We start from the raw sequence: 14,552 nt of genomic DNA, 5'->3' as shown, positions 1-14,552 counted from the left end.
AATAAATTGATATGAATGAGAGATAGACCTGATTATGAATGAAAGTCAAAAGAAATTGACATTGTTAGTATTACCATTACCATTACGTGTGTGTTTGTTTTTTCAAAGTCACATTAAACGAATGACATAATAATAATAATAATAATAATAATAATAATAATAATACTTTAACTCCCTTAAATCATGGTACACACGTTACACTTTTACCCTTATTAAGGGGGTGTTTGGCCTAGCTTTTTTAACAAAGCTTATAGCTTTTTTAGGTTTTTTCTACAAAATAAGCTTAACTTAGTGTTTGGTTTAGCTTTTTAAGCTTATGCTTATTAGCTTATATAAGCCCAATTGAAGAAGCTTATTAAAAGATGGTTTTTTTAGCTTATTTGATAGAAGATTATTTATTTAAGGGTGTAAATTACTCATTTATCCTCAAATGGTGGTGGATTAGTAATTATTACTCTTAACAAATTAAAGAATAGTGGATTTAACAACTTATTAAGACACATAATGAATTTGTAGAATACTTCGTATAAGCTAATCCAAACACTTAAAAGAAGCTTATCAAATAATAGAAAATAAGCTATAAGCAAATTTTTTATATAAGCATAAGCTTAAAAATAAAAGCTAGGCCAAACACCCCCTAAATCACTTTTTATTTCATAATAATAAAACAAAACCAATCTTTAAAATGCAAAAATAATAAATTATTAGACTATACAAATAAATGAAAACCCAAATCAAGATCTATATCTATACATACAATACAATACAGTTACAGTAAACTAATAATATTAGGGCTAAGCTAAGGTAAATTGGTTTGAGGAAGGAACAATTTGTATTGTATGTATTTCTCCAATTCAAAACCTCTGCCTTGCAATTGAAGGTTTGTAACTCCATTTCAATTATTTATTATCATATAAACAGTAACTGCGTATAGATTAGATCGATCGATTGATTACTGTATTATGTAATTTAGTGTTTTATACTTCAATTATTATTTACCCTGTTATAAGTTTCGGTTAGCTTAATTTCTCTTTAATTTGTAATTCTGTTACCTGTACCTGTACTTGTTTTTCATGTTTTGATATTGGTACCACCAATGTTGTGAAAATCGGGTCTAGGCGCCAATTAATTAATCGTTAATTACCGGGCTTCCGATGCGATTTCAAATAATCGGCCCCTGAAATCGGTAATCAGTCGACATCGGTGAAAAATGGGTAAAATTTAAGTCAAAATTGGCTAAAATGGGTCAACATTTTTGAAGTATTTGAAAAATTATACTTATTAATCCAATCTGATTTATAAGTATGAAAAATTATATATAAAATTTTGGAAATTTTTGTATATATGCATATAAGTTTCATAAGTTACATACGTAATTCCAATCTGGTTAATCCTGTTAAATCTTTATCTGTACCCTACAGCCCGACTAGCACCTCACTTTTGGTATTTTTGATGTTACCGGTACCGAACTGAAAATATCATTACGGTTCTCGGTATATGGTTTCACTCGTGTTTGGTATCGATATTTTTCGGTACTGTACCGATCTCATCCCTACTTTGATACGCAAAACTTTTTTTTAATCATGTTTAATGTTTTGCAGATTTGATCTGAACCACCTAATGTTATTGGCAAAGAACTAAAACTTGTGTGCGATGATGAAAGGAGGGGGAGGCTACTTCTATGAATGGAGAACGAAGCAGCTTTCTCTCTTGTTCATCTTTGTTGTTTGTACAACTTTTATTGTTTGGTCTTGGGGGAAAAACCCCTCTTTCACAACCTTTTTTCCGTCTCGTGGTCAAGTGTTGCAGCCTTTTCCAGGTTTGTGGTCATACGCATATCGCTTCATTCGGTTTTTCATTCGTTGATGGTATTAGGTTAAATTGTAGATAATGTTATTATGGTTATGATATTTGTAAGTTCACCATTATAAGTTTGTCTCCGTCATGTGTATTGAATAGTTTTAAGTAGGGGTGTAAATGAGCTGAGCCGAGCCGAGCCTGAGCTTGTTTCGGCCCGAGCTCGGTTCGTGAGTAGTTATTCAAGCTCGAGCTCAGCTTGTGAGTACCTTTTCAAGCTCGAGCTTGGATTTCGAGTTGCATTTTAAAGCTCGAGCTCAGATTGTGAGTAATATTTTAGCTGGAGCTCGGCTCGGACTCGACTTGTTTATTATTTATTATTTATCTTACTTATATTTATAATTTTTTTGTATATATTTTAGTTATAATTTTTATATATATTATTTACTTATTTTTATCATAATATTATATATAAAAATAATTTCAAAATTATATATTAATATATTACATAAAAGTTATACTAAAAATTGGCTCGTTTAGGCTTGTGAGCCGGCTTGAGCTCGTTTATTAAACAAGCCTATTTTTAAACTTGAGCTCGAGCTCGTTTAAGCTTAGCTCCATTCGAGCTATTAGTAGGCCGATCTTGAGTAGCTCACGAGCAGCTTGGCTCGTTTGCAGCCCTAGTCTTAAAGAGTTTAGAGTTTCATTCGAGATTTTAGCGAGCCTCTCTCGTGCACCCACCCCATGTGTTAAGACTTGAGATTTTCTTTTGTAGATAAAAACAACTTTGTAATGTATGCATTGCCATGAGTTTCAAAACATTTCTTTTAATATTAGTTAATTCTACTCTATAATGATTGATGCCAGCTGAAGAAGTAAAAATGAAGGAAGTTACCCAATCAAAAGATGATTTAAGAGAAGCTGATGAAGTTGTAAATACGATATCTCCAGTAAGTTCAATAAACGACACACCCTCTTTAAAGACTCAAGGGGATGGAGTTGTGAATATAGCTTCACCATTAAGTTCCGTAAAGGCACCTTCTTTGGACGGTGAAGGAGATAATAAACATTCGAACACTGATCTCGAAAAGCACCATGGTAAACCTTTCTCTCTTATCTACTCAACATCTTTTTTGAAGAATAAATATAATGACAATAAACATCCTGTATGTTATATGTTTTATGCTTAATCCCATCATATTGTTGCAGAAAATACCATGGAAATTGTTAAAAAATCTGTTTCTGGTGACGGATCTGAAACATACCGGGACTCAAAACCGCCAAAACAACAGTTAGTTAAACCAGTTACGCCCAAGAAAAAAGATCCGGCTTTGGGAGTTGGTGTGTTAATGTCAAATGTGGAAAACAAATGTGCGTTTTGTTTTCTTTGGTGTGACAGTTTATTATCTTTAGATAACAGTTTGTGATCCGTTCTGTTGTCTGTATTGCAGCCTGCAACTTTGGTAAAGGAAAATGGGTGAAAGATGGAACTCGGCCTTTGTATTCAGGATTTGGTTGTAAACAGTGGTTGTCAGCAATGTGGGCTTGTCGTTTAACACAACGAACCGATTTTGCATACGAGAAGTTAAGATGGCAGCCAAAAGACTGTCAAATGGATAACTTTTCAGGGCCTAAATTCCTTAAAAGGTTCGGTAGTGTAAAACTGTAAATGTTAAAATATTTTGTTGTGTTTTAAAAAGTTACCATTTTTTAGACTGCCAAATGGATAATTTAAATATCTGGTCAGGTTTTAACAATTTACTGTTCTTTGATGTACTCCAGAATGCAAGATAAAACATTGGCGTTTATTGGTGATTCATTGGGCCGTCAGCAGTTCCAGTCATTAATGTGCATGATCACAGGCGGTGAAGAGAGGCAAGATGTTCAAGATGTCGGAAAAGAATACGGTTTAGTGAAAGCCCGTGGGTCGGTTCGGCCCGACGGTTGGGCGTACCGGTTCCCAGTTACCAACACTACAATCCTTTATTATTGGTCTGCTAGTCTTTGTAAGTTGGACCCGATTGACCCGAAAAACAAAACCACCTATTTCGCCATGCATTTGGACCGCCCGCCAGCTTTTTTGCAACGTTATATCAGTCGGTTCAGTGTAGTGGTTCTTAACACGGGCCATCACTGGAACCGAGGGAAGCTTAATCAAAACCGATGGATTATGTATGTGGGAGGAAAACCTAACACCGATAGGAAGATAGCAGATATAGCGCATGCTAAGAACTTAACGATTCATAGTATTGTGAAGTGGGTGAATGGTCAATTACCAAAATACCCTTGGTTGAAGGCGTTTTACCGGTCTATTTCACCTAGGCATTTTTTTAACGGGGATTGGAACAGTGGAGGTACATGTGATAGTACTAGCCCTGGAGCATTAGAAGTATTGAAAAACGAGTCTAGTGATTCTATGGCGTCGGGGGCAGTGAAGGGAACAAACGTGACGCTTTTAGATATAACAGCGTTGTCGGAAGTAAGAGAGGAAGGACATATATCACGGTACAGCATCCGAGCCACTCCAGGTATGCAAGATTGTTTGCATTGGTGCTTACCTGGCGTTCCGGACACATGGAATGAGCTCCTTTTTGCACAAATATGAATATCTAGAAGCTTGCCTTGTTATCGTATGTTTAGCTTATTGTTTTTTATACTAGAATGTTTTGAGATGCGTAGCATTAAACGATATATTTGTTAAATGAGTTATATAATGTAACACTTGCGATATACAAATTTGGTTTCCTTAATGATTGGTGTACATATATATTACAGATTGGTTTTGAGTTGCTGGTTATATTAAAAATAAATAATCTAATGTAACGCGTATAGCTTAGTTACAACTAAGATGGATGGACGGCTTCTGAAACAAAAAAGATGCCTTTGTGGAATAATCCATCTGTCATACTTTGTTAGCATCAAAAGGTTATGATCAATTGAGATGATGATGATGCCTTATATAATCTTGATTCTTGCATCATCTAGTTTGAATATATTAAACAAATTTAGATGGCAGGCTCAAGCTCTTCTAGTTCTGGCGAAGAATACCCGTACCCGACACATGTTTGTGCCCCAAACAATTTGTTACGGTGAAGCTGAGTGGTCGGGACATGTATGATGTGTGGGAAACACAGATGCTACGTCTCTTAGAGAGTCATGATATGCTTGGTTTCATTAATGAAAGCCCGCCTGCAGAAAACAGTGTTTCGGGGAAGGAAAAAGTTGGTGATTACGTGTTGTGGAGAAGATCGGATGCACTCGTAAAAGGTTGGATTCTCGGTTCTCTCTCTCTACAAACGCTTGTCAAGACAAAGGAGTATTTCACCGCGAAAGACTTGTGGGATAGATTGCGGACTATCTATGGTCATCATGTTCAGCAAGCAGCTACAGGTGAGTGCATTCTCTCTAATTACTTGAAATTTGTATGGAATTTTTTTGTTTTATGGCAAATCTATTACAAAACTATATGTGGAGATTTTTTCCGTTTTATATCCCTAATCTCTAGTCTATAAATATGAGACAGTTGCATATTCTCTATATGTGGAGATTTTTTCCGTTTTATATCCCTAATCTCTAGTCTATAAATATGAGACAGTTGCATATTCCCCCCTTGCTAGCTTTTTATATGCATATTTACCCAACCCATAAATTCAATTATGCGTTTCTCCTTCCCTAGCTTCTTAATTGCATACTTACCCAACCAATAAATTCAATTGCATATTTTTCACTCCTTAATAAAAAAAATTGCAAATTTGATCTATTATATTTAAAATGTTAAATTATATAATGATTATTTTACCCTTTATTAAACTAAAACGTTAAAAATTGCTTATTTACCCATTTTAACTAGTTCTTTTTTTGTGTTTTTACCTATGTCTTGCGTTTTTTTGTTTTTATTTATTTTTTGCGTTTCACTTAGTTTTATTATTATTATTATTATTATTTTATTATTTTTAATTTTTTTTTGCGTTTTATTTGTGTTAGTGTCTTTTTTTCCCCTGCCTGTCATGAACTTTTAAAGTAACAAAAATCCTAAATATTAACTTTGACATATGCATTTTCATTTCGATGAATGTCACTCTTATTATTTATGATGGATGTTACTCTAAAATCTCATGATAAACGGAAAAAAATAATGAAAAAACAAAAAAAAAAGTATTAATGTAAAAAAAAAATGCCAAAAAAAAGAAAGAAAAAAAGGTATTTAAATAAAAACAAATAACAAACGTAAGTGAAACACAAAATAAAAAAGTTAGTTATAACACAACACATGGATAAAATCACAAAAAGAAAAAAAAACTGGCTAGTTAAAATGGGTAAATATGTACTTTTTAATGTTTTAGTTGATGTAAGGGTAAAATAATAGATTTAAGTCAAAAAGACCTTCGGGCAGAAACGGTATGCGTAAGTGTATAATGAACATAATAAGCATTCGGAGCCAACATGTGTTTAGGAAAGGGTAGGGACCGATGAGTGTTTCAATGAAGAGTAGGAGTAGGGACCGATGAGTGTTTCAATGAAGAGTAGGAGTAGGGACCTGACAAGCGTTCTAAGGAACCTAAAGTTTTTAAATAAATAATAATTGAGATAATGCTTTATATGACTATCTTTTATGTGAAGTTCAACTGGTATGGCCAATAGTTCAGCGGGTAGAAGAACTATAACTTTGTTTTCTGTAGGATCGGTTTTCCATTCAAAAGGGGGTTACGAAGCAGCTTGTTCCCGCTTACGTGCCTTTGTGGATCCTTTTATTTAGTAAAAATGATTATGTGATTTTGTTGTGGAATATATATTGGATGTGCTTTACATATTCCTAACAACGCAGATTTAAAAGAAGAAAGAATAACCCAAACCCAAGAAGCAGTATTTGACGATACAAAATTGGACGACCACAAAGAAGAGGATAGAGAAGAAGCCGATGAAAGAGCAAAGGTTCACCATAGTTTGCATGTAGCTGCTCTAAGTCAAAGATTTGAAACGGTTCATTCCATTTTGAGGGATGGGAAAGTTAGCGTGACTGACAAAATCGCCATTAATGGCAACACTGTACTCCACCTAGTCGTTGGTATTACCAAGGAGAAGGATATTTTAGAAAAAATGTTAGAAATGGCTCCAGAAGGAAGTGCGTTACTCGGTATGCAAAATTTAGAAGGAAGCACACTGCTTCATGTTGCTGCTATTGTTGGCAACACTCAGGCTGCTAAGATTTTGGTTCAAAAAAACCAAGATTTGTTGTATGCTAAGGACAACGAGGGTCAAACGCCACTAGCCAGGGCTTTTTCAAATATGCATACTGACACATATCTTTATTTGTTGGACCCCACCCCCACCAGTACCCCTGACATAGAGATGGCTAATTGTATCACTGGTGATGAGCTTCTGGTTAATGTTATTTCTTCTAAAGATTACGGTATGTAAAAACTGACCGCACTTTCAACATTTTTACATTCTCTTTATTTGCTCTTGATTTTCTGCAGATTCAGCATTGGTTTTGATGACTAAGCATCACCGTGGTTTTCACAGCGACGCCGTGCTGATGGCTATAGCTCAAAACTTCCCATGCAAAATCAACATTTGGGAAAGAGCCGTCAATAGATGTGTGTTGCTAGTTTTTTGACCTTTTCTCGTTTTTAACATTTTATCTAATACGCCAATTTTCTGTCTTGAAGTGTTTAGGGGTCCAGAAGATCTGTTTGACGTGACGCTCTTTGTAATTTGGTTTGCCTCATTTGTTTTTTCCATTGTATTTTACCATAAAATGAAGGCATTTATGAATCGGTGGCTACGTGGATACTTTTATGGAGTAGCTGGTAGGTCAAAAGCGGATATTTTACCGTTGTTCTGTTTAAAAAGATCGATAAAAGTCATCCTTTTAACTAGTTGGTTATACACTCCACAGTTCTAACATGTTATCTTACACAGCATTGTTGATTATTGCTATTCTTTTCAACCATATCATGAGGATATTAAGTAAGATTATTATTAAGCCTCTTCAGCGTATCACTATGCTATTACGTAAGACTTACCATCTCTATGTTATCAAATATGAATAAAAAAATTGTCTCTTTTGCTTTAGTTAAGATCATACTATAATTCTTCTGTCCCTGTGCAGTACTGCGTATAAAGTTCGTTAAAGAGGGAGCTCAAGTGCACAATGACGCTACAGAGCTATTAAAAGCAGTATGCAATTTGGTAAAGCGTTCCATATATGCTGGATCCTACACTGACTATTACAAAAACTCGATTCTTGAAGCCACAAGAAATAATGCATCCGAGGTTGTAGTAACGATCGTGTCTTATTTCCCAGATGCCATTTGGAGCGCCAATGAAGATGGTCACAACATTATTCAATACGCTGTGTTAAATCGTTCAGAAAAGGTTTACAACGTGCTATATCAAATGAGCAAACACAAAAATATTTATAGGACAATTAAAGATCCTTTAGGGAACAACCTCTTGCATTTGGCTGGGCGGTTGGCACCTCTTGACAAACTTAACCGTACATCAGGTGCAGCTCTGCAAGTACAACGCGAACTTCAATGGTTTAAGGTAGCAAAATTATGGATAAAATCATAGTCATTGATAAAAGCAGCATAATCAACAAAATAGTGTAATCTTGCAGGAAGTTGAAGGATTTGTATGCCCTCTAAACATCATACAAAAGAACTCTTTCGGTGAAACACCTCAAATGGTATTTACAAGAGAGCATAAAGAGTTGGTGATTGAAGGAGAGAAATGGATGAAGGCGACTGCCTAGTCGTACACAATCACAACTGCATTAATCACCACCATCGTGTTTGCAGCGGCTGTTACAGTGCCAGGAGGAAGCAATCAGGACACAGGCTTCCCAGTTTTTACCAACGACCATGCCTTCACAATATTTGCAGTCTCGGACGCCGTATCATTATTCACATCCGTTACATCCTTGTTAATGTTTTTGTCAATCCTCACGACACGTTTTGCTGAGGAAGATTTTCTGTTCAAGTTGCCTACAAAGTTGATAATTGGTCTCGCCACCTTGTTCATCTCAACAACAGCCATGCTCGTAGCTTACGGTGCAGCCTTATTCCTTGTGTTTGGTCAAGACAAATCATGGATTCTAGCTTCAATAGTTGCATTGACTTGGCTGCCCTTTACTTATTTTGTGACCTTGCAGTTTCCACTAATTGCAGACCTGGTGCGTTCCACATATGGTCATAGTATTTTTGGTAAGAAAAGTAACGACCCTTTCTATTAACTAGACGTGACAAGAGTCGAGTGGAGGAGTAATTCTTATAGGAGGACCCATATATAGCTCGTTTTAAAAGTGAAACATGATGTGTTAGTTAATGTGACCCGGTCTTCGTTGGGAACTAGGCAAGGCAACAAGTGTGAGAGTATTACATTTATTTTGCATTATGGAGTTAATGGGCATCATGGAACTTGGAACCTTTGCTTTTCTTTTTCTGTTAAAGCATTTCAGTTTTTATTTCTTTATTTAAGCAATTTTAAATTTAGCGCTATATATTCATTGTAATAGTTTTATTTGAAGCAGAATAAAATCCCAGAGAATTGCTCCAATACGAACTATATATATTCAGTTCTTGTTCTTCGATTTTATCCAACATTTGGTATCAGAGCAAGGTTCGAAATCCAGTCTTGATCGTTACATGCCAAAATACCCTCGTTTCAATACCGTGTCTGTTGTCTCCAATACCTTAGCCCCAAATGAAATCAGTTTCGTATCTCACCAAATCCAGACATTAACCTTGACGAACTACACGACCTGGGCGATCACGATCAGAATGGAAGCGTAACGGACGCTCAAGGGTTGTAGGATTCCATCGAACCACCAAACGGAGCGGTGGAGGTGGAAGATGAGAAGATGAACAAGATAGCTCGCAGATTCATCTTTCAAGCGATCCCAGAAGATGTTTTAATTCAAGTGGTAAAGAAGAAAACAACGAAGGATGTTTGGGAATCGCTGAAAAATACGGTAGGTTGATGCCAAACATGTGTAGAAGGCACACTTAAAACTCCCTCAAAATTGAGTTCGAGGCACTCATGATGAAAGATGGCGAGCCGGTGTGAAGCCATACGAAAGAACAAAAATACAAATAAATAGTGTTTAGAAACGCAACTCAATAAAGTTATTGACAGGCTTTGGCTTTGTATCGTTCCAGCTTGTTATGACTAATTAAGTTATTGCTCAACCTTTGTTGAACAATTCTGTTGTCAAATTTGACGTGGCAATTAGAGTCAAGTGGAAGAGGAGTAATTCTTATAGGACCCATTGCTTGTTTAGCAAGTCTAGACGATAAAGGTGCTCAATGCGGCCCACATTTGAGAACGGTGAAGAGAATGTTGGATAATTGAATTTTTAGAGAAAAATGGGGTTCAGTGTTTCGCTCATCAATTATATGCTTAATTTCAGTTTAACATATATATAGTAATATCTTGGTAGTGTTTGACTCCAGTTAAATAATTCCACTTTTCGTGTAATTTTGCGGCCCTAAAATAGTAGCGTCGGTCATCATCGATCCATAGATGAAAGTTATTTTTCTAGCATTATAACCCAAAAATAATGAAACAAATGAAAAAGATGCACGCTTTCTACACAAGTGCATGTTATATCATATTGTCATGTCAGGAATATTATATTGTTATAGATATGGGGGCATGCCAAGAATATTATATTGCTTAGTGATGAAACATTCCCTGGTGTTGTGAAACATGACCCATGCAGGGTTCGTAGCTTCTATATATACATGCATATATATATCAACTTAAATATATGATACTTGAAGTCATGAGTTCAATCATGTCCACCAAATATCCATTTCCATCACATGTCTCTGTCTAGAGCTTTGTTACCGTGAAGCTGAGTGATAGGGGCATGTTCGATTTATGGAAAACGCAGATGCTATATCTCGTAGAGAGCCATGATATGCTTGATTTCATCAATGTCGGAATCAGTGGTTCAATGGATGATGATGATTACAAGCTGTGGAAAAGATCGGATGCACTTGTTCGTGGCTGGATTCTTGGTTCCCTATCTGAACAAGCGGCCATAAAAGTCTTGAGGCATCTTAAATTCGAACTTGAGCCACAAACGGATTTTACAGCCAAAGAAATATGGGATCGAGTAGAAGTTGTGTATGGTCAAAAAACAGGTATACATATATTTACTTATGTTCTTGTTACTCGCATTCCTACATATGTATTACTACCAATTAACAATCGCTTTGTATTATTTGTTCGCTAGATAGTTATCATAAAACACGCAAGGAGAAAAAAAACGAAATGATTTGATTGTTAAGAGTTATTACTTCAAATCTTATTCAGGTCATGGATCAGTTTATTTGTTGTTTTTTATTCTTAATTAAAAATGGTAGCTTTTATCGGTACTTTAGTTTGGAGTCGTTTGTATTTGCTTGGCTAGTATGTGTACTGGACGACATGTAGGGGCGATAGGGGGCGATTTTCGATTGGCGATTTTCGTGGTGGGGGGGGGGATGAATTCTTGTCGCCCGGCTTCAATTTGGTTTTATTATTATTATAATTGTTTGTATATATATATATATATCCACCACTTGCTGACTGGGCACCACATGATGCAAAACGTCCAATTTTGTAGCTCATCCACTACACATAGCCTGATGGCATTTATTATTCTCCTATTGCTCTTGATCCATCATTGATCGGGTTTTGAAATTATTACTCTAGTTATACAAAACATTTACTCCACTTAAAAACTTTTCATTCTTATTGGCTCTGTTTAAATTGTATTAAGACAAACAGGACTAATTAAGTGTTGAAGATGTTTTAAGCCAATTTTCTATTTTTTGTGATTAAATCAGACCAAGAAGTAAAAGAAAGCAGAGGAGGTGCAGCAGTCACAGATCTAAATACGAGGATGAAGGAAGCGAACGAGAGATCAAAGAATGAGCAACAACTGTATCTTGCCGCTGAGTCTGGAAGCCTAAAAGATTTGCAAAGTGTTTTAAACAAAACAAATATTAGAATCACTGACGGTATCAGCATCAACAGCAACACTGTTCTCCACATAGCAACTGCCCACAGGGATGGTGGCTTTCTGAAGAGCATGTTACCAGATAATATTCGGCTAATGGACGTACGGAATTCAGATGGAAGCACACTGCTTCATGTTGCTGCTTCACTTGGGAATACAGACACTGCTAGGATACTTGTGAATAGAAGCCGCGAGCTGATGTTTGCAAAGGATAATGAAGGTTGCACGCCACTTGACATAGCTCTTTCCAAACCTTGGAATAAGGAAACGTGTCTCTATATGTGGGAACACGCAATGCCAGACATAGAACAAGATACCGAATTTCTAGCTGACGAGCATTTGGTTAATGCTATTTCTCATGAATATTTTGGTAAGTGATTATATTTGTACATTTAAATATATGTTTAGAAGATCACCATGGCCACTTATCAAATTATATATATTGATTTTCAGACTTAGCGCACACGTTTATACAAAGATACAATTCGTTGAAGAGTGCTGCTGTGTTGATGGCAATAGCTCAACAGTGTCTGTCTGATTTCAGTGTCTACCAAACGTACATATATGAATGTTAGTACAAATTACATTTATATTTTAGGTTTCTTTATTATATATACGATATCTTGATTATTCACGCAAATATGTATTGTTCGTCTTCCAAGTGTGGAGCAGACCGATTTTGGATTTCGTAAACAGACATGCTTTAGATATCAAGAAGGATCAAGATGGCTGTTTGAAGTCACTAAGATTGGTCCTCAAAGTGGGTATGTCATGATCAGTACAACTAATTTAGTTTTTGTTTTTGCAGTTCTTATTAGTAGAAAGTTAAATATACAAAAACATTCTATGGATCATGAATAAGAGAAAATAAGAAAAATTATATGCTAAGTTAAATGAAATATTTGAGAAGCAAACGTGAAAAAGAAATATAAAAAAAGTTATATTTTCAGCTAGCGTAACACACGTTTTCAATTTTCAATATTGTTTCTACATCCACCACTGCGTAACCTAATGATGTGGTGAAAAGAAGAACAAGGGGTTAAACCCTAAAACAATTTGTATTGATCCAGACTGTTTTGATTTGTTTACATTGGACACACACATCCACACATAAACCCAACCGACACAACGTTTAGACAGGCACCAATTAGATTAGGAGATAATTGTAATATGGTTTGGAGACATTAATTGCTAATTAACAACTTTCCCAACAATCATGGATAATACTCAGTGCATCCCTTAAGATGTAAACATCTGATTCATTCAGACTTCAGACTGTTTGGTTACAAACAGAAAAACATCTGAATGGTTAAAATTATGTTTGAATCATTCAGACTTGTTGTTGTTGCTGAATGGGACAGAGGTTCATTCAGACCTGACTCATTCAGATCTGAATGAACCAAACAGCCCCTAACTATGTTCATAATACATGACACTAAAGCATACTATTAACTAATTACATAAAGTGCTGGTAAAAAAATAACTAATTACATAAACTACCAATAACTTTCATTCAAACATGTAATACACATTTAAGGCCAACATAATATGGCATTATTGCCGTTTGATACCTTACGATTCTTGCATTCTGCTTATTTTTGAAGCATAAATTAAACAAGAACTAAGCATTGTTGTAAATGAACTGAACTAGCTAGTCATCATTCATCAATTTTAACAATAAGATCATATCAGTGTTGACTGGTATTTGTTCTTTGGCTTAGAGCTGCCATGATAATTAATATCTTAGAAAAGGAAAATGCAAAAAATGTAACTAGAACTATAACTGTCCAAAACATGCATGAGAGAATCTCAATTAATAACAACCAACAAGTAACAAGTAATAACAAATAATAGCAAGCAAATTCTCTAGCTTTTCCGTTGATGTATCGTTGTAGTGCAACATAAATGATGTAAAGTAAGAAACTATATGCGTGTACAACATATAGTTACGCACCTTTTTTAGTAATCACGTTAATCATAACATGTTTTTTTTCTTCTTTTTTATCTTATGTAGTTACAGCGTACCTGTTTAAAATGCTTGTTATGACTGGGATGAAGCTATCAGGTGATATGAATTAACTATTTAAGAATTAAAATCATGTAACCAACATGCCATATTCATGTGAAACTATTTATGTCTATATATGTGTTGAAGTATTCAAGCATTTCAAAAAGAAAATGGAAAGACGACGGGTTGCCATACAACTGTTACTGTTTGTGGTTTGATCAAATTTTCAAATGATGCAAGCTCTTACCCAGATTTTTATACTGAGCCACTTCTTGAGGCTATAAGGCGAGATGCAAGCGATGTTGTAGAGAAAATTGTGTATTGGTTTCCCGGAACGGCTATGATCGTGGATAAAGATGGGAACAACATTAGCCAAGCTGCTTTTAAGAACCGTTCATTGAAGGTTATTGCTCTAATCGTTAACCGATTAATGGCTAAGCATACAAGTCTCTCTCAGTCTTCAAAGATGACCACTGTGAGAATAATTTTCTGCATTTTGCTGCAAGATTAGCGCCTTCCAATAAACTCGATCTTCTATCATGTCCCCCTTTCCAATTGCAACGCGAGTTATTATGGTTTATGGTACGTAAACACTCACGATGCCTATATTTCAATATTTTAGTCGGAAACTAAATGATGAAACTAATTAGTGATCCTATCCTGCTAAAGGTAGCACTGCATATTGCGCCTCAAGGACGCATGAAGAAAAACTATTTTGGAGAAACGCCTGAAATG

The 14,552-nt window shown here is 35.5% G+C and overlaps 1 protein-coding gene and 1 pseudogene across 3 annotated transcripts; both read left to right on the top strand.

Annotated features, from left to right (window-relative positions):
* Window positions 1–801: 801 nt before the first annotated feature.
* On the top strand, window positions 802–4,551 carry LOC143613222 (protein trichome birefringence-like 14). Of its 2 annotated transcripts, none has more exons than XM_077086991.1 (6): window positions 802–880; window positions 1,602–1,819; window positions 2,665–2,895; window positions 3,007–3,168; window positions 3,249–3,444; window positions 3,580–4,551. In XM_077086991.1, the coding sequence occupies exons 2-6, from the start codon at window positions 1,654–1,656 to the stop codon at window positions 4,400–4,402; spliced, it is 1,578 nt and encodes a 525-aa protein (XP_076943106.1). In that variant the 5' UTR covers window positions 802–880; window positions 1,602–1,653; the 3' UTR covers window positions 4,403–4,551. The 2 variants fall into 2 exon arrangements, with proteins under 2 accessions (XP_076943106.1, XP_076943107.1); XM_077086992.1 differs by having other exon boundaries at window positions 831–884.
* Window positions 4,552–4,907: 356 nt separating this feature from the next.
* Window positions 4,908–10,143, top strand: LOC143613218 (uncharacterized; annotated as a pseudogene). The gene is made up of 6 exons (XR_013150074.1): window positions 4,908–5,187; window positions 6,623–7,207; window positions 7,275–7,394; window positions 7,720–7,812; window positions 7,910–8,346; window positions 8,420–10,143. The product of XR_013150074.1 is annotated as an uncharacterized LOC143613218 (transcript).
* Window positions 10,144–14,552: the final 4,409 nt, after the last annotated feature.

Source organism: Bidens hawaiensis, unplaced genomic scaffold (assembly GCF_021521415.1).
Source record: "Bidens hawaiensis isolate Kalapana, Puna unplaced genomic scaffold, B.hawaiensis_p1.1 tig00036827_1, whole genome shotgun sequence".
Classification (NCBI taxonomy): Eukaryota; Viridiplantae; Streptophyta; class Magnoliopsida; order Asterales; family Asteraceae; genus Bidens; species Bidens hawaiensis.
The sequence above is the reverse complement of the archived record's forward strand: the minus strand, read 5'-3'. Positions and strand labels throughout refer to the sequence as shown.

Excerpts from the sequence above, each read along its gene's own strand:
- LOC143613222 (XM_077086991.1), top strand. The coding sequence starts at position 1,654 with ATGATGAAAGGAGGGGGAGGCTACTTCTATGAATGGAGAACGAAGCAG. Across the intron at positions 1,820-2,664 it reads AGTGTTGCAGCCTTTTCCAG|CTGAAGAAGTAAAAATGAAG; the intron begins GTTTGTGGTCAT and ends GATTGATGCCAG. Across the intron at positions 2,896-3,006 it reads TGATCTCGAAAAGCACCATG|AAAATACCATGGAAATTGTT; the intron begins GTAAACCTTTCT and ends ATATTGTTGCAG.